General features: G+C 36.7%; 1 protein-coding gene across 5 annotated transcripts in view; it reads left to right on the top strand.

Moving 5' to 3' along the window:
- Positions 1 to 22,353, top strand: part of pbx4 (pre-B-cell leukemia transcription factor 4) — a 46,888-nt gene extending 24,535 nt beyond the window's left edge. For 2 of the 5 annotated variants that reach the window (XM_051886124.1, XM_051886125.1), the window contains 7 exons: positions 3,047 to 3,291; positions 5,460 to 5,650; positions 5,793 to 5,928; positions 9,090 to 9,138; positions 12,432 to 12,538; positions 14,476 to 14,562; positions 19,347 to 22,353. In XM_051886124.1, coding sequence (XP_051742084.1) covers positions 3,047 to 3,291; positions 5,460 to 5,650; positions 5,793 to 5,928; positions 9,090 to 9,138; positions 12,432 to 12,538; positions 14,476 to 14,562; positions 19,347 to 19,439 — 908 coding nt within the window. In that variant the 3' untranslated portion in view covers positions 19,440 to 22,353. Of the gene's footprint in view, positions 1 to 3,046; positions 3,292 to 5,459; positions 5,651 to 5,792; positions 5,929 to 9,089; positions 9,247 to 12,431; positions 12,539 to 14,475; positions 14,563 to 19,346 lie in introns of all 5 variants that reach the window. The other 3 variants (XM_051886126.1, XM_051886127.1, XM_051886128.1) reach the window with 2 other exon arrangements.
- Positions 22,354 to 24,101: the final 1,748 nt, after the last annotated feature.

The raw sequence follows: 24,101 nt of genomic DNA, 5'->3' as shown, positions 1-24,101 counted from the left end.
ATATTGTGGGTGATACTCTTTGGGGAGGTGGTAAATTTTACTCTATTGATTGTGGGGCTGTGGTCGTAAAAACAATGACCCTCCCCTCACCCATCAGACTCACACACACTCACTCACACACACACACACACACACACACACACACACACACACACACACACACACACACACACACACACACACACACACGCGCGGTGAGTCTGGGTCACAATCCAGGACAACAGAGGTGTATTTTGAGAGTTTAGGCCAGACTCACCCACTACACAAGTACAAGCGTACATTTTGTTACAAACCTCAGCACTTCAGGACAGTGATGTCATATTAAAGGTACAATTAAGCCTGATGTGATATTCAGTGATCTAGCTATAAACATTGTAACTAGTTCAACAGTGTAACTAGCTTTCTCAGCAGATGTTTTCAAACTGTTGCTCCGACTTGAAAATGGTTGACGAGAAAGGGAAACCTGAGAGGCAGAGCACTATAGCGCCCTTTGTGGCAATGCTGAGAATGTTTTACAATAATTTAAATTATTGAAATAATTTATTACTAGAATGCATGATACAGTTCAGAGTTTTGAATAATATATATATATATATATATATATATATGTGTGTGTAAATAAATATATATATATATATATATATATATATTTATTTACATATATATATTTAAATAATTTACCACCAGAATTAAAGACTCAGAGTTTAATAGAAATTTGTAGATTTAATAGATTTGTTTTTCCTCTTTTGTTTCATTATAATAATTTAAATAATTATTGTAATAATTTACCACCAGAATTAATGACTCAGTGTTTAATAGAAATGTAAATAAAATTGCCAACAGATTTGTTTCCCTCTTTTGTTTTATAATAATAATAATTTAAATAATTATTGAAATAATTAACCTCCAGGATTAACGACTCAGTTTAATAGAAATAAAAAAAAAAAACTGATTTGTTTTTTTTATTTTATTTTATTATAATAAATAAAATAATTATTGAAATAATTTATCAACAGAATGAATGACAGTTTAATAGAAAAAAACTGATTTGTCAGCAGATTTGTTTCTTTTTTGTTTTGTTTTACTATAATAATTTTAATAATTATTGACATAATTTACCATCAGAATGAATGACTGTGTATAATAGAAATGAAAAAAAAAAGTCAACATATTTGTTTTTCACTTTTTTTATTATAATATTCATTTAAATGTTTATTAATTTACTGCTTGAATAAAAATGTAGAGTTTGAATTTTTTAATAAAAATGGGGTGGGGGGGGGGAAATCTCATTTCAAATGTAATTTGTCTTTTGTTATATAGCCTAACTAGGGAGAGTCGAATGAATGCATGAAATCTTGTGCAACAGTGTTATTCTCTATTGTCCCTGTGAAGTAAATAAATACTGTGCTTTCTTCATAGTGCGCATGTAAACAACAGTATGCTCACACAGTGTTGGTGTTAGTCACAGAAATAATCCTATCGGCGAATTCACTTTGAGTCAAACTTAATGTACTTTTGAAAAAGTGTTCTTCCTTTTTGTTTGACTTTGGGGAGTTTTGCTGGCTGAAAAAGAGCGAGGTAAAGAGAGGGAAAGAGGGAGGGATGGTGAATCGGGGTCATTAGTTCAGGCGGCTGGGTCTGCTGCATTCCTGAGCTCGGAGAGGGGGAGAAATGAAAGATGGAATGTGACTTGGAGAGAAAGAAAGAGGGAGGACCTGAGTGGAGGGACCCTGAAGGGGCAAGAGAGAACAAGAAAAAAAAGAGCGCTTGCCAAGGGAAAGAAAAAGTTTTCAAAAGTACGAGGGGGAAAAAAAAAAAGAGGGAGAGCTGGAAACAAATTCTATGCCGTTATTGGGGGAGGGTAAGAGCTGAAGTCATTAAATGTGTTATCAGTTAAAGGGAGGATGGGAAATACAGCTTTGATTTCAGCAGGGATGGTACAGACAGAACATCCACAGACGTAATGCTGATCATTTCCAACAAATGGCCTTTTATTTGCACTGTTTGTGTTTTGAAAGTTTCTCGCTCTTTCGGTTCACAAACAGAACAAACCCAATGCACTAATGGAGTCTAGGCACTATTGGATCTACTCAAAGATGAATCGCAACCTAAATATCTGCTCCAAATGCACTTTGAGATATTCCTTTGAGTAATGTTAATAGTTTGGTAAATTATCATTTATTCACTCATGTTGTTCCAAATGCCTGTGACTTTTCTTTCTTGTGTGAAGTTCAAAATGAAACATTTAGCAGAGTGTCCAGGCTTTTTTTCCCCCCATACAGTGAAAGTGAATGGTGTTTATGGCTGTTTTGCTATAGAGAAATAGAAGATTAGACATTCTGCTAAATATCTCCCCCTCCCCACAAAAAAAAAAAAACTTTTCAGATTTAGAATGATATGGGTGAGTAAATGATAGCAGAATGTACATTTTTAGATGAACTATCCCTTTAACCTTTCAGAAAGAACAGTTAAATGAACTTTTTCCACGTTTACTTAAAAACAAGACCTTTAATGTTAATTAAAGTGGCACTGGCATTTCTAGCACAGTCTTGCAAACCATTAAGGGTTTGTGAAACTGTTCTGGAGGAAAGACAAAGACCCTCTGGCTCATGTATTTCTGTGTTATCTTTATTACACTTTGCTCTCAGTCACTGGCCAGCCCTATGTGTGCATATGTACAGGAGTGTAGATGGGGTGCTGGTATAGGTGTGTGAGCGATGGGCCCATAGCAGGAAGTTGACAGAGGTCTTGTTTTAATTCAGTGCCAGAGAGGTGTGTACTTATGGCTGCTTGTGCTTATAGTGACAGCACATGCTCTCCTATTATTGGACCAGTGCCTCGTGCTCCAGCCTGCTACTGAGGTACCATGCTGCCCTCTGCTGGCTGAGCCACAAATTGCATTCCTAATTTGGAAGTACTATCAGTTTCTGTGGCATAGGGAAAGAAATGACATTAATTCTACACGGTGTCATGTGACCAGTTTCTGAAAGCTCAATTTGAACTTCTCCATCTTATTGGCCCTTTTGTTCTGTTTTGTCTCCTGCAGTGCTGAGCATCAGAGGCGTACAGGAGGAGGACCCCCCAGACCCCCAGATCATGCGTCTGGATAACATGCTGCTGGCCGAGGGCGTGTCCGGGCCCGAGAAGGGAGGCGGCTCGGCGGCGGCTGCCGCAGCTGCAGCAGCAGCTGGAGGATCACCCAACGACGGCAGCATCGAGCACTCCGACTACAGAGCCAAACTCGCACAGATCCGCCAGATCTACCACTCCGAACTAGAGAAATATGAACAGGTAAGAATCAGACACCTGCCTGGCCCTTATGAATTGATTTCAGAAAGTTTTTGTGGGCTTGTGCATGTTTTCTAGAAATGTTCTGTTTTATTTCATATACATATTTGCAGTACCCTTCAAAAGTTTGGAATCAGTAAGATTTTTTTTTTTTCTTTGAAAGAAATTAATAGGATGCATTAAGTTGATTGAAAGTGACAGTGAAGACATTCAGAATAGTGCTGTCAAATCCATTAATCGTGATTAATCGCATCTACAATAAGTTTTTGTTTATATATATATAATATATATATATGAGATAGATATAGATATGCACATTAGGGATGTTAACGATTAATCAACGATCGATTAATTGTCAATAATACATTTAATCGATAAAACTTAGCGATCATTGATTAAGCAGGTTCATGCGTGTTCGTGCTGCTCAACCACGAAACATGTAAAGCAGACACGAGGAAAAATGAAGCAAGTGCCGCCGGAGTTATGTTCATGTTTGGGACCATTTTACAGCTAGAGTTACACCTTTATCTTGACTATAAGTTTGCGTGTGCATTCACAGCCTTTTGTTTTGTGCAAATGTAAGTTGTAATATTGTGTTTATTTTGTGCAGGCCTATCTATATCTGATTTATCTCATATAGGATGCTCAAACAGTGATGTACAACTAATAATGACTATGATTGGGACTGTCATATTACATAACATTATAAAGAGAACAGTATTGTAATAACATTGTGAATTATCTGTGTTTAGTTGCCGTTTAGTTGTTTCATTGCGTTGCTCCAGGAAGAGCGCGTCCACAACATGACATTCTGAATAGCACGTATAAGTTAACTTAGTTCAAGTTCACTTGCACATTTGCGTCATTTTGTGCAGATATAATTTGTAATATGTTTATTTTGTATATATCTGAGTAATCTCATATAGGATGTGTTTCTTTGAGTTAAATAACGCGCTAGCAAAGTGCTCCAGATTACCGGTGTTCATTCAGCTCGTGGCTCGTGCAGTTCAAACAGCAATGCACGACTAATAATAACTATGATTGGGACTGTCATATTACATAACATTAATGAGAACACTATTTTAATAAATCGTTGTGAATTCATTGGGTTCAGTTGCCATTTTTAAGTGTTTTTTTTCCAGGATGAGCGCGTCCACAACAGGACATAATAACACTGACAAGCACGTATCTGAGGCGGCATTGGTGACACGTTGTATTACTCGTTATATTTGATTATTAACTAAGTAATTTTTAGGGGTGTGCACAAATAGTCGAATATTCGACCTGTAATTAATATTCGAAAAATAAAAATACTATTCGAATTTTACTATGTTGCTTTGCTGGCCGTAAATGCAGTGAATCCATGATAAAGCACTAAAACTCGCAGTTAGAACTATATGCACCGGGTGGTGCTGTGGAGCGTGTTTAACAAGTTTATTTTATTTGATCATCACCTTGCGAAGTTTGGAATTACATTTTGTAAGATCATTTTCATCCAAGTAATTACTTTTGATCAAATGATTTAATGAAACCGAGTTATCGTAATATCACCACCATAATGAGAAAGCACATGAAATCAAAACCAGTTGATTGAGGAAAGACAGCTGTCCATCACTGCATTCATGACAGGTAAACGCAGCTGTACCCCCGAGTGAGCAAAGAAGATAACTTATCTGATAGCAAAATTACTTTGAGACATGTGCTTCCTTTAAGTTTCGTCGAGGGAGACATTTACGAAGAGAAAACACAAAGTGCTGCTGTTAGAAACTTAACTTGGTATACCGTTATGTATTATCGTTATCTTTGTTTCGTCAGCGCAGCCTTTATTTAGATTAAAAACCCTTCTCATTCATTTGGTGAGGAACATGGCGTTTTGAGCAGCATTTGCACACCCTGTCATGCTGTTGCTATATGCCACTGCAGTAGACGCATATTGCAGTATTAAGGCTAATGATTAATTGATCAGTAATTTAAACAACGATTGATCATGGGAATTTCTGTAAATTGATATTCCTAATGCACATATATTATATAAACAAAAACTTTTATGTTAGATGCGATTAATCACGATTAATCGATTTGACAGCACTAATTTCGTACCGATACCAAACTTTTGAACGGTATTGTGTATTTGTACGTATGTAACAATCCTCAATTCTGTTTGATAACAGGCCTGCAGTGAGTTCACCAATCACGTGATGAACCTGCTGAGGGAACAGTCCCGCACACGGCCTATCTCACCCAAAGAGATCGAACGCATGGTGGCCATCATCCACCGCAAGTTCAGCTCTATCCAGATGCAGCTCAAGCAGAGCACCTGTGAGGCCGTCATGATTCTTCGCTCTCGCTTCCTCGATGCCAGGTGCGTGTCTGCGTGTTTGTTTCTCTTTACGATTTAGAAGTTAATTTTGGTGTCTTATTCTGGTCTGGTGCACTATTCCACTAATTATTAATCTCATATCAATTAAACACTCGCCTGATTTCTCCACTTACTGTGTCCCCAGACGTAAGAGACGCAATTTCAATAAGCAAGCCACAGAGGTGCTGAATGAGTACTTCTACTCTCACCTCTCCAACCCGTACCCCAGTGAGGAAGCCAAGGAAGAGTTGGCCAAGAAATGTGGGATCACAGTCTCTCAGGTAAGGTTATGCATGGGCTACTGCAAAACCTGGAATTGTGTAATCCAGTTTTCCAATAATAGAGCGCAAGCCAAATACCTAAATGTCCTGGAAAATAACTAGTTATTCACCCCCCCCCCCCCTTTTTTTTATTTAAATTTTTACATTTGGGAATGCAACATTCATTATTATAAATCGTTTATAAATCTGTTGTTATTAACAAAGAGAAGTTTCAGTGTCACATGATCCTTCAGAAATCATTCTCATATGCTGATTTGCTGTTCAAGAAACATTTACTATTTATTATTATCAATGTTAAAAGCAGTTTTTGCTGCTTAACATTGTTGAGGAAACAATGATACCATTCAAACATTTGTGTTTTTACAGGAACATAGTATGTATTATTACAATATAATATATATCTTTTAATTTGATAAAATAATTAAAAAAATAATAATAATGGTCGGGGGGCATGGGGCGGGGGTGGGTTTTCCTTCTTTTTTTGTCTCTACTGATCATATGCCTGAATGTTGAATCATGTCCATAATGCCGCTGATAGCATCTGAGTATCATTAAACAAAGAAAGGTCAAAATCATATATAGATCACAATCTCTGCTTTAGCATCATTTCCGTTCCGATAATTAGTTATTGATGGTAATCGCACATATTGCAAAGATGAGCACTTTTTGCACATATTAGTGTTGAACGGATTTTCCCTCAAAAATTAAGATTGTCATCATTTACTCACCCTCATATCGTTCCAAACATAACTTTTGTTTATCTTCAATAAACAAATGAGATTTTTTTAATAAAACCCTTATTAAAAAGATTTCTGTCCCTCCATTGAAAGTCTACACAACCAAAACTTAGATGCTTTAAAAAGTCCATAAAGAGATCTTAAAAGTAATCCACATGACTCAAGTGCTTTAATCCAAGTCTTTCAAAGAGACACAATTGCTTTATATGGTAAACATTGCATTTAAGCTCAAACTTACTATCATACTATCTATTGTAATATCTTCATTTGTGTTTCAAAGATGAACTAAAGTGTAAACTAAAGAGTTTGGAACGACATGAGGATGACAGAATTTTCTTCTTTTCGTGAACTAACACTTTAAGCAAAACTGCAGAGTTGAGTTGTGAACTTGTGCTGTATTCACATCATGTCAGACTTACCAAAATTACAAGTTTCCCCACTTGTAAGAAACGCTCATGTTTGTTTGAACTCCTAATTACAAGTTGGAAACATTATATGACAGCTCTGTCTCGTCCCACGTAACTGCTGTGAAGTCTCAACAACTAAAACAGCAACAGCTTCAGAAGTTAGAGTTGCCAACTTCTACACATTTCTGTTTGATCTGGGATTAGTGTAGATTTTCTTTTACTAACAATAGAAGAAATCGGGAAACATTGCGTCTAATGTTAGCTAGAATTTGTGTGATCAGACGAGCTACAGCTATCATGTCCAGCTGACATTAGATATATGGATAGCTGGCTACATAATGGCATACTGAAACATTTTGTATAAATTAATTGCCAATAAATAATGATTTTGTTACTTGATATCACACAAAATGTTTTACATGAAAGAAGTCTTATTTAAAATTTCTGTCAAATGGGCTGCACTGTTCCCAGTGTATGCTTTTGATTCAGCTGTGGTGGAAATGAGGCACAGAAAGCGCGGATACAGGGAACATTTACTTTTACACTATTGGCTTCATTTATTTGATCAAAAATATAGTAAAAATAGTAATATTGTGAATTATTACAATTTAAAATAATGTATTTTTATGTATTTTAAAATGTAATTTATTCCTGTGATCAAATCTGAATTCTCAGCATCATTACTCCAGTCTTAAGTGTCGCATGATCCTTCAGAAATCATTCTAATATGATTTGATGCTCAAGATACATTTCTTATCATAAATGTTGAATGTTTTTTTTTGGAAACTGATACTTTTTTTCAGGATTTTGTGATGCATAGAAAGAACAGCATTTTTTGAATATACATTATTTGAAACAGAAATCTTTTGTAACATCATAAACATCACTTTTGATCAACTGCATCCTTGGTGAGTAATAATAGGTATTAGTTTGTTTAAAAAACATTCTGTTCCCAAACAGTGAACAGTAGAGTAAACTATGCAGTTGAGTGAACAGAATGCAGTGGCATATGCAGGATGGGCAGCACTGCACAAATACTTTTTCATGAATATCAGCATAGAGTAAAAGGGTTATCTTGGGATAAGCTTGAATCTGTGTCAGAATCATTCAAATCATTCAAAAATTGCGATTAAAGGGTTCGTTCACCCAAAAATGAAAATTCTGTCATTAATTACTCACCCTCATGTCGTTCCACACCCGTAAGATCTTCATTCATCTTCAGAACACAAATTAAGATATTTTTGATCAAATCCGATGGCTCATTAAGGCCTGCATTGCCAGCAATAACACTCCCTTTTTCAATGCCCAGGAAGCTACTAAAAACATATTTAAAACAGTATAACATAACAAAATATCGACTTTATTCAGCAGTCTAGTTAAGGGGCGATTTCAAAACACTGCTTCATGAAGCTTTAAGAATCTTGTTTCGAATCAGTGGTTCGGAGCGTATATCAAACTGCCAAAATCACGTGAACTATTGAAGTTTCAAAACACTTACGACGTAACGAAGCCTCGTTTACTGAAATCATGTGATTTTGGCACTCTGAACCGCTGATTCGAAACAAGATTCGTAAAGCTTCGAAGCTTCATGAAGCAGTGTTTTGAAATCGCCCATCACTAGATATTGTTGAATAAAGTCGTTATTTTGTTTCTTTGGCTCACAAAGTATTCTCGTCGCTTCATAACATTAAGGTTGAACCACTGTAGTCACATGAACTGTTTTAAATATATTTTTAGTAGCTTTATGGGCATCTGAAAGTGTTCATTATCTTGCTGGCAATAGAGGCCTCACTGAGCCATCGGATTTCATCAAAAATATCTTAAATTTGTGTTCTGAAGATGAACGAAGGTCTTACGGTTGTGGAACAACAAGAGGGTGAATAATTAATGACAGAATTGTAATTTTTGGGAGAACTAACCCTTTAAAATATTTTCTGTTTAGGACTAGGTAGTGTTTTTTTTACTTGTCGATCACTGTGATTTAAATTGTTATCTAATTAGTGCGGTTTTGCTTCAGGTTTCGAATTGGTTTGGCAACAAGAGAATTCGGTACAAGAAGAACATTGGTAAGTTCCAGGAGGAAGCAAACCTGTACGCCGTTAAAACAGCCGTGGACGCTGCCAATGTGTCGGCACAGGCCAGCCAGGCAAACTCTCCAGCAACACCCAACTCAGGTAAAGTGCACAGCAGCCCTCCCATCATCTCCAGCAGATAGTAAAACCACATGGAGCACACTGCTTACCACAGGCACACGCCACATTTCACAAGACTGTTTTCTCAGAATACATCTTTCATTTTCACTTCTGTAACTTTTCTGTTGTCAAACCTGTACTTGTCTGTCCATCTTTTTCCCGTCATACAGATAATGCTTGTTTGTTGGTATTTGCACTATGCACTTGCTGGGAACAAGATTTAGGTGTTTTTCTGGGTAACTTGTGCTGTAAAGTCGACCTAATTGTATCTAGGCAACAAATGTTTTATAAACGTCTGCTGGACATAGCTGGCACGGTTCCATTTTCTCTGGACCGGAGCGGTATGACGGTACACATCATGCGCACGTAGACAAGTTTATTAAGGGGTGTTGTTAGGCACAACATGAAGCTGAGTTTAGTTTGCGGTTATCTAACAACGTCGCAACATTAATATAGAATTGTATAGATGGCAGCTGATGTGCGGTCACAGGTGTGTGCGTGTGTATATTACAACTGCTTCAAATGAGGCTCATTCAGGCAGAATTCATGCCAAAAGCATTCATTTGTTATGAATAATATTGTCTTTTGTTTTGCATCCATCATGTTAAAGAGAAAAAAAAAAAGACTACTCATTTGATCAAAGCAGGGTTACATTCAAAATAAAACGCTTACTAAAAAAGATGAAATATTCAGTTTGTTTACCTGCATGTAAGCTCTTAACCAACAGAGAAGCGTAAACAAACCAATGTGTTGTAAAATATTTAAAAAAGTAATAAAATAAAAGGATAGTTTACCCAAAATATTCCATGATTTACTCTCCCTCAAGCCATCCTAGGTGTATATGACTATCTTCTTTCAGACAAACACAATTGGAAATATATTTAAAAATATCCTGGCTCCTTCAAGCTTTATAATGGTAGTGAAGGGAGCAAAAAAAAAAAAATGCATCCATCCATCATAAATATAAACCATAAGGCTCCAGGGAGTTGATAAAGGCCTTCTGAAGAGAAGCGATGCGTTTTTGTAAGACAAATATCCATATTTAAAACTTTATTAATTCAAATAACTAGCTTCCGGCGGACGACCGTACGCATACTGCGCAAGTCGACTTGCGGCAAACGAGTAACGAATCCTACGCTGGATGTAGGAGTATCGTAAGCTTAGACGCCATCACGCGGTTCAGACAAATAGGGCTGTGCAACTAATTCAAGCTCCTCTTCTTATATATTGAAATCCTCTGACATTTCTCTTTAAAAAATTCTCATTTTAGACTTCTAATTCGTGACCGGTGTTTTGTTTTGCTCTATTCTCTGCGCTTCTGCGTTCGTCATTGCATCATGCGTCGGGTCAGAGTTCACTCTTCCACTGCAAATAGATGTTATTATAGTTAATAAAGTTTTAAATGTGGAAACCCATCGCTTTGCTTCAGAAGGCCTTTATTAACCCACTGGAGCCTTATGAATTACTTTTATCATGGATGAATGCATTTTTTTATAATTATAAAGATTGGAGGAGCCAGGATATTTTATAAATATATCTCCGATTGTGGTCATCTGAAAGAAGAAAGTCATACACCTAGGATGGCTTGAGGGTGCTTAAAATATGGGATAATTTTTTGTTTTTTTTGGTGAACTATCCCTTTAAAGGGATCTCATCATTTATTCACCCTCATTTTTAGGAAAATAATCCATCTCTGTGAGTCCATATAATGGCATTGAATGGGTGCCACTTGTTTGACACTTGAAAAACGTCACATAGCGATCATAATGGTAATCCATACGACCCCAGTCGAAGAATAAATGTCTTCTAAAGTCAAACGGTAGGTGTGTGTGAGAAAAATACTATTTCAACTTTTTAAACTAAATCTTTGCTTCCAGTCTACTGCCATACGAATGTTCACGTTGTGATGTAAGTGTGTTGTGAAGTTCATGTGAGAAATGGTGTTTCCACTTTACTTCTCATGTGAACTTCACAACACACTTGCGTCACGCGTCACAACGTCCCTCTCATGAACTCTTGTGTGGCAATAGACCGGAAGTAATGATTTTTTTTTTTTTTACTCACACCAATTGTTTGGCTTCAGAAGTCATTGGTTACAAACGCTGTGTGTCATTTCTCAGGCATCAAACGAGCGGCACCCATTCAATGCCATTATATGGACTCACAGAGATGGATTATTTTCCTAAAAATCTTTGTTTGTGTTTTATCTAAAGAAAGTAAGTCATATACATTGGTGATGGCATGAGGGTGAGTAAATGATGAGAATTTTTTTATTTGTAGGTCTCTCAAACTCTCTCAGGGGTCACTTGTTTTAGGTCAAATAGATTCTGCTGATAAAAAAAAGTTTGGGAATTCCTTGATTAAAACATTTAATCAGAATCGGATTGTCGAAAAATAGACATGACTTCGTTTGTTCTTAAACTGTCCGTTATTTTTTTTCAGAATTTCCAGCACATTATTTAAAGTAACTCAAACCCTGATGGTTTTGATCATACCTCCCACTCTAGTCTCTGGCCATGTGAACATTCACTTTCATTTCTGGTTTTGCATGATTACTTTCCTCTTAAGCTGTGGTGATAACCCCCCCTACGTATTTGTCTTTCCGTTTGATAACTAACATAGCCTCTTTTCTTGGCTTCGCCTGAGTTATCGACGCTATGTTGGCTTCATGTTTGTCGTTTTATTTTCATATTCACACATTCACACATACACTTGGTTAGTGTAGTTGAACCTCTATTTGCTCAGGAAGCAGAAAGGAGAAGGTAGGTGATTTAACTTGGTATTGTCATTTTTAACAATACTCCCGTCACCACATACATTTTTAAAATCCACCTCCACATATCCTGTTTGTACATCCTGCGGCCAGCTTACCAACAATACATCACGTCATCTAGAGGAAGTAAGATGTTGAGTTGTAGACGTTCATGTAAAGGACAAGTCCACATAAGCATATACGTGATTGTTGCTTCCCGTTGTTCACCTGTTTTGTTCTGTCGTCTGTAGTCAACGAAAACAGTTGAACTGATTATCATAGCTGTCTTGAATTTTGGAATGTGGCTTGTCCTGATTTTCTTACCTGGCTCAGCCACACATACACCATTGTAGGCTTTTCCAAAACCAACCCAGGCAAAGTTGCGTGCCTGATGGGCTGCGTATATTGCCTGCAGGGTCGTCTGGGTCGTACACCCTCTCTCACGCAGGAGATGCCTACCTCGGGCTGCGATCACTCAACGGGGATGGCGTCAGCGTCACTCCCGCTGTGCAGCAGCAGCAGGTAGGCACTGAGGACGTCCCCTCAATGCCCTTCCTCTACCGTACCTGCTCACAATGTAGTGCTCTCTTCCCCTTTCCTCAAAGCTACAGCCCCAACCCATGACATCCGCCTTAGCTCCCACCCCAGAGCGCATCGGCTCAGTTGGACTCGTGGAGTCCTGAGCGTAGAGCTCTATCCTCCGCCATCTTCCCTGTGGGCACCGCTCAGTTTCATTTCTTCATCAGTCATCCACAGCCACATCCTTAGCCTATCCTTTGTCTACTTCCCGTCAAATTAATTATATTCATCAAGACCCCATCAGGGCTCAACAGTAAGGATGTACCGATTGCCTGGAGCCACTGAGAATGGTTACTCGCCCCATCATGCTAGTATTGCATGTGCCTTGCAAAGTCAAACATTTGATGTTCTGTAATGCATTAAACAGTTTTTTACAAATGATGCTAATTGAAATGTTACCTAGGTAGAGTTATCTAGCTGGATAACATGGGCAAGGTGTAAATTTTGCCTTATTTTTTTCTCTCTCTTCAAGAAATACCAAGTTTTAAATTAAGAAAATAATTCGTTTGCTTTTATTTTTTTGGTAAAGAGAACTTGTACATTTATTAATTTATATTTCTTTCTAGCACCAAATGTATTGTAAAACAATAATAGTCTTTCTTTTTTGTGGTGGGGTGAGTAAAAATATCAAAAAATACCAAAAATAAAATCCTTAGTTTTGAGTCCTGTATATATTGTTCTGTTGTTGTAGGGGCCGTTCACACAGAACTTGTTTTTGCGTTCCACTGCGCTGTGTTGCCAGTTTTTCTGTGTAAATGTACTCTGCATTTTCACTCGTGTTTGACCGTTGCATTATTTTGCAGCATCTCGTGCAACACACAGCATTTTAAAAATGAGGCACTCAACTATTAAAAAGTTAAACTTTTAGAAAATGCATTTTGAGATCTTGCAGTCTTGTTTTTTTCTTCATTCCACTGCCCTGCAACTTGCAAAAATAGCTTCTGTGTGAAAGGCCCATTAGACCACATTTACTGTCAGCCAATTGGTTTTATTGTTGTTTTAATTTTTTTTTTTTGGAAAGGATCAGACCTTATGTTTTGGTTTTTTTCACATCTGATTTTGGCTACTTTCAAATGTGCGTCTAACATAAATCCGTATCTGATACATTGTAATGTTGTCTAAATCTAAACACTCCTGATTCTCCTGTTAATTCTTGATCATCATTGCTATGTGACATATTGGCTAGGTCTGGTTTTAAAATCAAAAGCGGAACGAAATTGCTACTCAATGTGAGTTTAGAATAAAAGAGAGAGTTCACTCAAAAATGACAATTCTGTCGTCATTTACTCACCCTCGTGTTGTTTTAAGACTTTCGTTCATCTTTGAAACACAAATGAAGATATTTTTATTACTCTCTCATTTTTGTCAATCCATTGAAAGTCCAAGCAAAAAAACTTTAATGATTCAAAAGGTCATAAAGACAACATAATCCAAGTCTTCTGAATAGACTCTTAATGCTTTATATGATGAACAGAGGCTTGTATTCATATAAAAACATGACATTTTTGACAGAATTTATATTTTTGGGTGAACTATCCCTTCAAATAAACGTAAACCGTTGGGACAACATCATCCGATGTCAGAATATCAGGTGTGCATTAGGCCTTGCAGTGAAAATGCAGTTTAAAAGTATTTGGTATGAGAAATATTAGAGAGTGATGTTGATATGAGGCTGCATTGATACATATACAGACTTACTACACCTTTGTTTTAGTTTAGTTTATTAATATGTTATTCCTCGCATGTATTCTTTAAGTATGGTAAATATAAGTAATGTAATATATTAGCAGAGGTGTTTGGTGTTGAGTGACACAGTTTATGTTAATAGACCTATGGTTATGTTTGACCTTTGATACTCATGTGGCGTATGTGTGCTACAGGTGGATATCCTGCACCGTGCTACACACCTGACGGCAGGCTATGAAGATCTGGCAGGAAGTCCTCTTTACACCCCACGCCGTCTAGATGTGAGTACATCTATTTCACACTCACGCAACAAACTAGGCGAGAAATGAAAAATGCATAAAAGTCAGATGCTGTAATGTTTTTGAAGTTGTGTTTTAAACAAACCTCAGAGAGACCATTAATCGGATCATCGACCTTTAAGTGATCATATGGGGTCTTTGTGTAGGTGTAGATGAGACATATATTCTATTAGACAAGACGGATCTTTTAAAGGTCTCATGTCTTCTGCCTGCAAGCTGTGGCTTGTATGTTTCCTGTTTCAACATTTATACCACTATGTGAAACTTACAGTGGTGAATATGTCCCACTTAGCTGCATCCAAATGTGGCCCTAACTGAACGCCTAAATGTAAAAATTAAAACAATTGCATTTTCTACAGAATTGTTTTTCTTTTTCTGGAAAATAATTGTTATGGATTTTGATATTTAACATTTTACAATAGAACTAAAAAATGTATAATTACAGTAACGTTCAAAAGTTTGGCGTTGGTAAGTTATTTTTTGTTTTTGTTTTGATAAAAAAAAATAAGAGTGAAAACTGTAATATTGTGAAATATTATCACAGTTTAATAAAATATAAATTAAATAACTGTTTTCTATTTTAATACATTATAAAATGTAATTTATTCCTGTGATCAAAGCTGAATTTTCAGCATCATTACTCCAGTCTTCAGTGTCACATGATCCTTCAGAAATCATTCAAATATGATGATTTGCTGCTCAAACATTTATTATTATTATCAGTGTTGAAAACAGTTGTGCTGCTTAGTATTTTTGTGGAAACCACCAAGTAAAGTCACCTTTATTAATATTATACGCTTTATACAATACAAATTGTTTGTTTCAAAGCAGCTTTACAGTGATGACAGGAAAATGATTCAATGATGCAAAGTTCATTTCAGCTGTACAGCAGATCTAAAAGATTAGTGTCTTTGTTCAGCTGAAGTCAGCTCAGTGTTGATTCAGTTCCATTGTAAAGATCATCAATTATTAAATCAGTTCATTTCATCTATAAAGCATTTCTGCAGAAAAACAGTGATGTCCTCATCCAGCTCAGTTCAGTTTGTCATCCAAAAGTGTCAGTGCAGTCAAATCAGTAATATTTTTAAATATTAATTGTCTCCAACTAAGCAAGCCAGAGGCAACAGTAGCAAGGAAACCAAACTCCATCAGGTGACAAAAAGGAGAAAAAAAAACCTTTGGAGAAACCATAATACATTTTTTAAATTTATTTGAAATATAAGTCTTTTGAACATTTATAAATGTTTTTACTCTCACTTTTGCCCCCCAGTTCGGAAAGCATGTGATTTGAGGATTAATTGTAAAGTTTAACCATCATAGAGTGAAAGTTTATCATGTGCTTGTGTTTTTAAGTCCTACCGTTTAAACATCAAGCACAAGAAGACTAACTCGCGCCCTGTTTTCTGTGTGTGCAGACAGCATGTGAACATCGAATTCAGTTCTCTTTCTCTTTTTTGAGCTTGAACGGACGTGCATGCAAAATCAAGTCAAAATGCCCGTCTCGGCGAGTATCCTCGTAAACACAGTCAGTTATGTGTTGTAAACAATTGAGAAAGAAAACGGATGCGTATCATTATATTGGATCTGTGCTTTCGTCTTAAAGTGACAGCAGCCTAATATACCTGCAGCTGTTTGTGTCACCAATGTTATCAAAAAACAAAAGAGAAAATCATTTTTGTAGCTTTAACAAAGATAAACTGTATTAATTAATTTTATTTATGCAGCTAAGATTATGCAGTGTTATTTTACATTTGATTATGTCTGTACCTGAATACAGATAGATTTACCTGAAAAACATTTCATTTTGTTCTTTTGTATTTATCTATGCATGTAATGTGTTTATCATTTTCTATGCAGATGCATTACCCTACAAAATCACCACAATCATCCTAGAATGATTAATTTTTTACAAATAGAGCTATTCAAATCTGGTGAAATTGTTTTTATATCGCAATATATATCACAGAAAAACAAAATATCACAATGTCAGTTTTTCCCAATATCATGCAGGCCTAATCCTTGCTAAATAAAAGTATTAACCCTCTGGGGTCTGAGGATTTTTGAGGCCCTGAAGAAGTTTTGACATTCCCTGACATTTGTGCTTTTTTCAGTTGCTTATAAACATATTAATGCCAAAAGTGTCATTACACTGTATTCAGCACGTACTAGGCTATAATATGTGAGCAACATGAATGTACATGTTTGTATTTTTGAGAGAATAACCTTTATGCATGGTTATTGAAAAAACAAAAAACTTAAGTCACTGAAATACGGTCACAAAATAAATATTAAATATGTGTTCTCAAGACTTCTGGGTATTGGAGGTTGTAGACTACAATTTTTGCTTCAAAATGATGTAAAAATTATCCTGCCTACTCGTTCATATAAAACAATATATTGATTTCAATTTTATAAGACATTTTTTGTCAAGAAAGACAGTATGCGGGAGGCGTGAATCTTCATGAATAATGCTGTGATTCACACCTGAGAAGACAGAGCCACATAATGACCTGCATAATGAGCCTTTTCAGTCAGGTATGTGAGAGGACACTAAAAAAATCAAAGTACAAAGTATTTTTTTTTTTATTTTTTTTTTTTTGGTAGTTTATTCAGAATATAGTTAACAATATAAATGAGACACATTTTGAATAAATGAGGGCACATTTTGAGTATACAGTTTTACCTGGAAATTAATCCTGTTCAAAGATATAATGCACAGCAATAATGTGAAATATTATTACAATTTAAAATAATGTTTTTCTATTTTAATATACTTTAAAAAAAAATGTATTACTGTGATGCAAAGCGTCTAAACATTCATATTACCTATATGGTATTTTATATATTATATATAGAGCCTAAATGTTAATGTGCAGTTTAATACATTCCTAACACATTTTATTTCAGTTTGGGAATAGCTATGGCAATTTACTAAGTTGTGTAGTAAACAAAACCCCGTGTCGATCTGCCCCATTAATTCACACTGAGACACAAAACTTGCAGGATTCACATTAAAACATATAAAATATTAACAGACACGATATCGTGATTAGAATAAAGAATTTAAGAATAAAAAACAACTTACCTTTCACAATCATCGGCTTGAGTTGATCCTCGAAATGAAAGTGAAACCAGCTCTTCCTGGTTAATCCTGGTTTAAAGGTAAATCCTTTTAGAATTATTCCTCACCGCATCTCAAAACGATGAAAAGTACATGAAACTGACTAAACTTGATGCCTTTTTCCGAGCTGACGCGGGCATTCACTCTGCTGCATTGATCGCCTCAGAATTTGCGTCTAAATAGCGCGCCCGCTCCGTGGGTGTGGCCGCATTAGTGGATACTGAGCTGAGCCGCAAACTACTGACATGTCTCTCTTTTCATACAGATTACATAAACAGAGAATATTTGTTTTCGATTTGACTTACATGATTTAAAACCTGACATTTCAACGTTTCTTTAGACATAAGTTTCATTTTTGTGTCATTAGTATTCACTACGTTACAGTTCATTTTCTGAGAACTATCAGATTGGACTTCATTCAGAGAGAGACTGCGGCTCGCACATCATGTTAGTTTTCTTTATTTTGCAAAAAGCACATTTTGTTTTTACTCTGAGTGTACACAAATAAAAGACGAGATTTCACAGATTAGAATGGTATATAACTCTTAATTGATATGTCCAAAATTGAAAAAGTATTTTTAGTCTCTTTCACACTGATAAGATAAAACCGAGGTGGTATCCCTGGCGGTGCCGCCAACTCCAGGGTGTTAATTTCTTTTATAAAAAAAAAACCTTACTGACCCCAAACTTTTGAACTATAGTGTATAATTTTTTATAAATAATTTCCATAAATCTTGAGATAGTATATAACTTTTAAAGGGGTCCTTGATTAGGATTTCACTTTTTTAACTTTAGTTAGTGTGTACAACGCTCAAAGTTCAATGCAAAGGGAGATATTGAATTCCCTGTTTAAGGACTACAACAAATGGCTGGTAGGGACTACAACAAGCTTCTTCCCAGGTTAGTGAGGTCACTAACCCCAAAATTTACATAAACCCTGGCCCCGAGAACACACAACAAAGGGGGTGAGGCCATGTTGGGGCGCTTTAGAGAAGAGGAAGAGTTGTTGTAGTAGAGTGTTGTTACCATGCGTCATTTTACGCCGGACTGCTTCACAAATGAGCATGACGGCACATGCTAGTCGATGAGTTGAATCAACTCCACAGCAGCTACATAAATTTATCCACTAACCATTCAGAAACATCCAGTTTCATTCTAAAAGTTGTAACTTCTTCCTGAGTCTCTCCATCAGTGTCCGACTCCGGTTTGAACGGTGTAAGGCTGAACACCGTTACTGACAATCCTCATTTTGGCTGCGTGAGATTCTCCAGCTTTGTTGTTGTTGAGCAACCGAAGAGTGAGCTGTTAAAGCTCCGCCCTCCTCTCGGAGCAGCAGCTCATTTGCATTTAAAGGGACACACAAATGCCGTGTTTTTGCTCACACCCAAATGGGGCAAATTTGACAAGTTTAATAAATGATCTGTGGGGTATTTTGAGCTGAAACTTCAGACACATTCTGGGGACACCAGAGACTTATATTACATCTTGTGAAAAGAGGAATAATAGGTCCCCTTTAAAGGATTAAAAATTGATGACTCATTTTTATTTTGCTTTTTGGATTTATTTTTTTATTTATTTATTTTTTTTGTTAAAAAGTCATTGCATGTTACTTTACCTCATACTGTTATTGTGACTCTCTCCACAGGCTAACAACAGCTGGCAAGACAACACCAACCCTCCCTCCATCACCTCTCCACCAGCACCACCTGGCAGCATCCACTCTGACACCTCCAGCTAATGTAGCTCACGCTACGCCACACACACACTCGCTCACACTCACACACACACATGCGCACACGCACACACACACATACACACACACACAGCATCTCTTCATCCGGTCTCGCCTGTTCTCTCCTGCTTTCGTCCTTCGCTCTAGCAGATGTCAAAGGTCTTCCATAGTCATCGTTCCACTTTCTTCATGGTGTGCCAGGGTTCTCACGCTGAACCAGACTTTCTGAAACACACACACACACATACACACACGCTCCTCTCGAGCAAAAGACGCAGAACGTCACATTTGCTGAGGATGAGTCAGAATAAACCACACGTCCTTTTCAGCAGTCTTTGTGTGGAAAACACAAAGTCTGGACAGTCTACGCCCAACTCCACGTTACCTTTCCTGTTCCAACCTGTCACGATGGGGAATACTCAACAACTCCCTCCTTGCTTGTACCAAAGTGCTGTCAACGGTTGTCGCACCTTCCGCTCGTCGAAGAACAACCTCAGACAACTGAATCACGGGAAGCGTCATTCAGTCTGCTTTTTAATATGGTTTCCGATCGGTATCATCGCCGCTTCAGTACGCAAACCGACTCTGCGAAGCGTTTCTCACGAAACAATCTGTCCTGCATTGTTCAACGTTGTGTTAAGCACAAATCCTATCGATCACACTTTGAGCTGGTGGTTGGATGGAGAGGAATCCATCTGTGTAAAGGTACGCCGGACATTTGAACACTTTAACTAGCTGATCGCAGAAGAGTTCGGCGGGAAACGTGAAAGACCTTCAGCGGAGGAGTGACGAGTTGAAGGGCGATTGATGTGCGGTCGCCGACTACATGTTACATGTTCTTTCTCAACAGATATAAAAGAGATGTTGACATTGACCTTGTTTTTAATAGTTTAGCTACAGTATTTTTTTTTTTCTTTTTCCTGAAGCATTTTCGCCCCCACAAAGTTGCACCAGCCACCAAATAAAAGACTCGACAGGAACTTTTTGGAAATGGGTTGGACGGATAGCTGGAGTATTCGTTTGGATTGGGACATGGGTGGGGTATTTAGAAATATTTTTAAAAGGGAAAGAAAAAAGATATTCCACTGTCTTCCATGCATGTAGGGTGTTGAGATGTTTTAGTGATTCCATTTAGCCTGACGTTTCTTTTTTTTTTCTTTTTTTTTTTTTGAAACAAAATATACTATAAAAGGAGGGGGTGTAAGTAAGTAACAGACCAAATAAACAAATGAACAACTCCAGAAACAAAAACGAAACTTCATACTGCCCAGTCCAGCACTTCCAGCTGGTGTTTGGTTTCTCTAGGACTTTGGCGGTATTTTATTGATCGCACGATTTCATAACAGGCATCCGTGACACACTGACCACATTACTCAAACCTTTCCGAGGAGGCCATAGCAGTTGCCAACCAATAATTCTGAGCGGATGTGAAATGTGCTTGTTACAGATATCAAGGAGTTATTTTGATGGCCTCTCATGTTACTGTGTTTGTGTGTACGGGTGTCTGTTTTATAAGGGTTGGGTTGTCTCGTCACTCACTCGTGCTTTTGAACTGATTGTATTGTACGTGCAATTGAAAGCACCTGTTCCTTGGTAAAGCATGCTGTCTTTTTTCTTTTTCTTTTTTGTCGTTGTTGCCTACAATTTCACTAAACAAAGGAACTCAGTTTTTTTTTTTAATCAGTTAACATAGCCAAGCAACAAGGGCTTTTCTCCTTTCAAATTTAACCAAAAATAAGCACTGGATGTGTTGTGATTTGAAACAGATGGACTAAAGCTAGTAGAGGAACATCAAATGAATTTCTATTTACTTTTTCCAGACAAGACAGACAAGTTGTTTTGTATTCCCGGGAATTGGTTCTTTTTTTATTTTTTCCTTTCTTTTTCCCCCCAAGTTTACCTTTAGTCACGGAAGCACCAGGGCGTTTTGATATATGAATGGAAATTCTATATATTACACAAAGGACTAAATAACATTGAAATGTAAATTGGGGTTTTGTTTATATGTACACATGGAAAAACAAACTCTGAGGAGCTTTTCAAGCTATTATTCAGATCATTGTGTCCTCTATAGATTACTGTTAGTTATAAACATTTCATATGGATATCTCCAACTAATGCTATTACTACACCAAAATTTCTTTGTTTTCTTTTCTATCAGTCATCTATGGATGTCACTGTACAGATTGTGGAATGTTTCAGTGTATTTTCTCTTTGTATGCTTTGATTTTTTTGTTTTGTTTTTTATCGCTGGGGGTTTTGGATTCGCTCATGAGCAAGAGTAATATTTGTTAGTCTTTGTAATATTCATTTTAGCGTTTCAGTTACATTTTATTTGGATCGGGAGTCTCGAGTGTTATTTTTTTTGTGTGTGGTTTTGTCAGAACTGGTAGCGTTTGTTTGAGGTGCTGTGCAAATTCCCTCAGTTGATCATCATCACACTACTAACTGCAGAATGAGATGTTTTATTGGAGTAAATGCACAAGCTACATAACAAAATGATGATTTTGAACACTACATATCTGGTACATCCAGGCGTTGGCGTTCCTAAATGTCTTTTTCCCCAAAAGCGCACCTATACCCTGTTTGGATACTCTGGATTATGATCTGAGGTGGATTCCACAGCACTTTATCAAATGCCATTAGTGTTTTTTCCCTCTATTTTTATCATTATTTTACTAGAATTGTAGTACACGCTTCCTTCTGTATTTACCATTCTCTCCCTCCTCTCTACCTCTCCTCTCTCCATTTCACTTGTATATAAACCCCACCATTTTCAGACTTGGTAGTCTGTATAAACTCCTTTTATACCTCAACTTTAGAACTGTTCTAGTGAGAGAGAAAAAAAGAAATATGAGAAAATTGTAGTGTTCCTTATTAGAAAAACAAAAACTAATAAAATAATCTAGTGTGCTTTTGAGCCTGTAGTTTTTCCTTGTTGCTGTTCATTAAGGGTCTATTTGCATGTTATGATCCGTAAAATGATCTTGTTTACGGCGGTTATGAATGAGTCTGCCATTTTCCCCGCGCGCGCTAGCCGACTGTCTCGCCCTGCCTGAATATTTATGCAGCGTAGGACAATAATATGAGGATCACAATAAATCAGACCTTTTCTCCTCATCTCAAATTGATTATGTGCTCTGTAACAACTCAGTCTGGTGAAATGAAACAAAGCCCACATTCTGCATAAAGTAAATATAGAAACACGGCAAAACAAAACACCAGAAGTCAAAGTCATTGTGTTAGGTGGGGCCTTCTATATCAAAACATCAGCAAGTTAGTCATTCATTTTCATTAGAACCGCAGTTCACGATTGATTACATTTTACGTTTCTCAAGAAAACAAACAGTGCTAGTTGGTGCAAAAGTGTCTTCCACGGTGCCAGGGCATTTATATGTGGTTGCTAAGATTGTTTTTGTTGTGTGAAAAAACCTAGCAACATTCTGACATTTGCATAATGCTTGCCTACTGGCTGCTTTGGCTCATCCACAAAGAAAAGTTGGGTAAGTGATTTCACCATGTCGAGGAGACACTCACTGCGTCTGAAATTTAATACTTCCCAACTAAATAGTATGCTAAAAGAGTATTTTTTTTTTTTTTTTTTTTTTAAACGTATACAACACTATACTTAGTATTACCTTTGCATCAAATTACAAAAAACTAGTTAACACTGCTGCGAGGGTGTTTCTAATACAGCAGCTATGGGAGTGACAGTAAAAATTACATCTTTCTCTCTTCTGATCAATCGCTCTCTATTTTTTTTCCCTCTTTTTGAAAGTTGTGAAAACACTATTGTGGAGTTTTCTTTTGCTATTTGAGCAAATGGAAACAAAAAATATATTTTATGCACCGATACTAAATTTCTCTGCCTACACCGATGGCCGATTATTCAGAATGATATCGGACGATACCGATAGTTTGGTTTTTCTTAAGGAAAAAAAAAAAATATCTCCCAAATAATGTTGCAAACTATACAGGGAGCCCTCTCATTTGATACACTACAATATTAGAGGTTACAATTAACAACAGAGGTATTATATTCAGCTGCTGATTATTTTCAGATTTAATAATTACACTCAAATAAAAACTGAAATGTATAAAACTTAGTATCACATAAGGTAGTTTTCATAAGCACTTGTCTTCATGGCAAATTTACACAAACATATAATTAACAGTAAATAAGCTCATCTCTAGTGTTTAGATAGCTAAGGAACTGTGAACATTGGAAAACATTCCTGAGGTAAATTTGACATGATGTGACATTGTTCACAAGCTGTTTTATTGACGTCTTTCCGCGGTTGAAACACAGATAAAGTGATTACATGAGACATGATACATTCTGGTAAGTTGTACAATATATTTCAACATACCTTTGATGTTCATTCATGTTTTTCGAGATATAACTTGTATTGAAGAGGAAGAAAAGACTCGCGCTCCGAGCTGCTGCCTGAACTGATCATTACAGCGATCTGACGCGTCACATTTAAGAGCGTCAAAACGCCATTTATTGTTTGGATTTCATGATAAAATGGACAGAGTTTGAAAACTGAAACTTTAATTCTTATCAGAAGTAATAAAGCACAAATCTTTTTGCGATTATTGGATGGGAGGCGCTACAAATAATATTTGATGTAGGGAAAAAAAAAAACGCAGACCTGGCAACCCTGG

The sequence above is a fragment of the Ctenopharyngodon idella genome, chromosome 3 (genome assembly GCF_019924925.1).
Source record: "Ctenopharyngodon idella isolate HZGC_01 chromosome 3, HZGC01, whole genome shotgun sequence".
Classification (NCBI taxonomy): domain Eukaryota; kingdom Metazoa; phylum Chordata; class Actinopteri; order Cypriniformes; family Xenocyprididae; genus Ctenopharyngodon; species Ctenopharyngodon idella.
The sequence above is the reverse complement of the archived record's forward strand: the minus strand, read 5'-3'. Positions and strand labels throughout refer to the sequence as shown.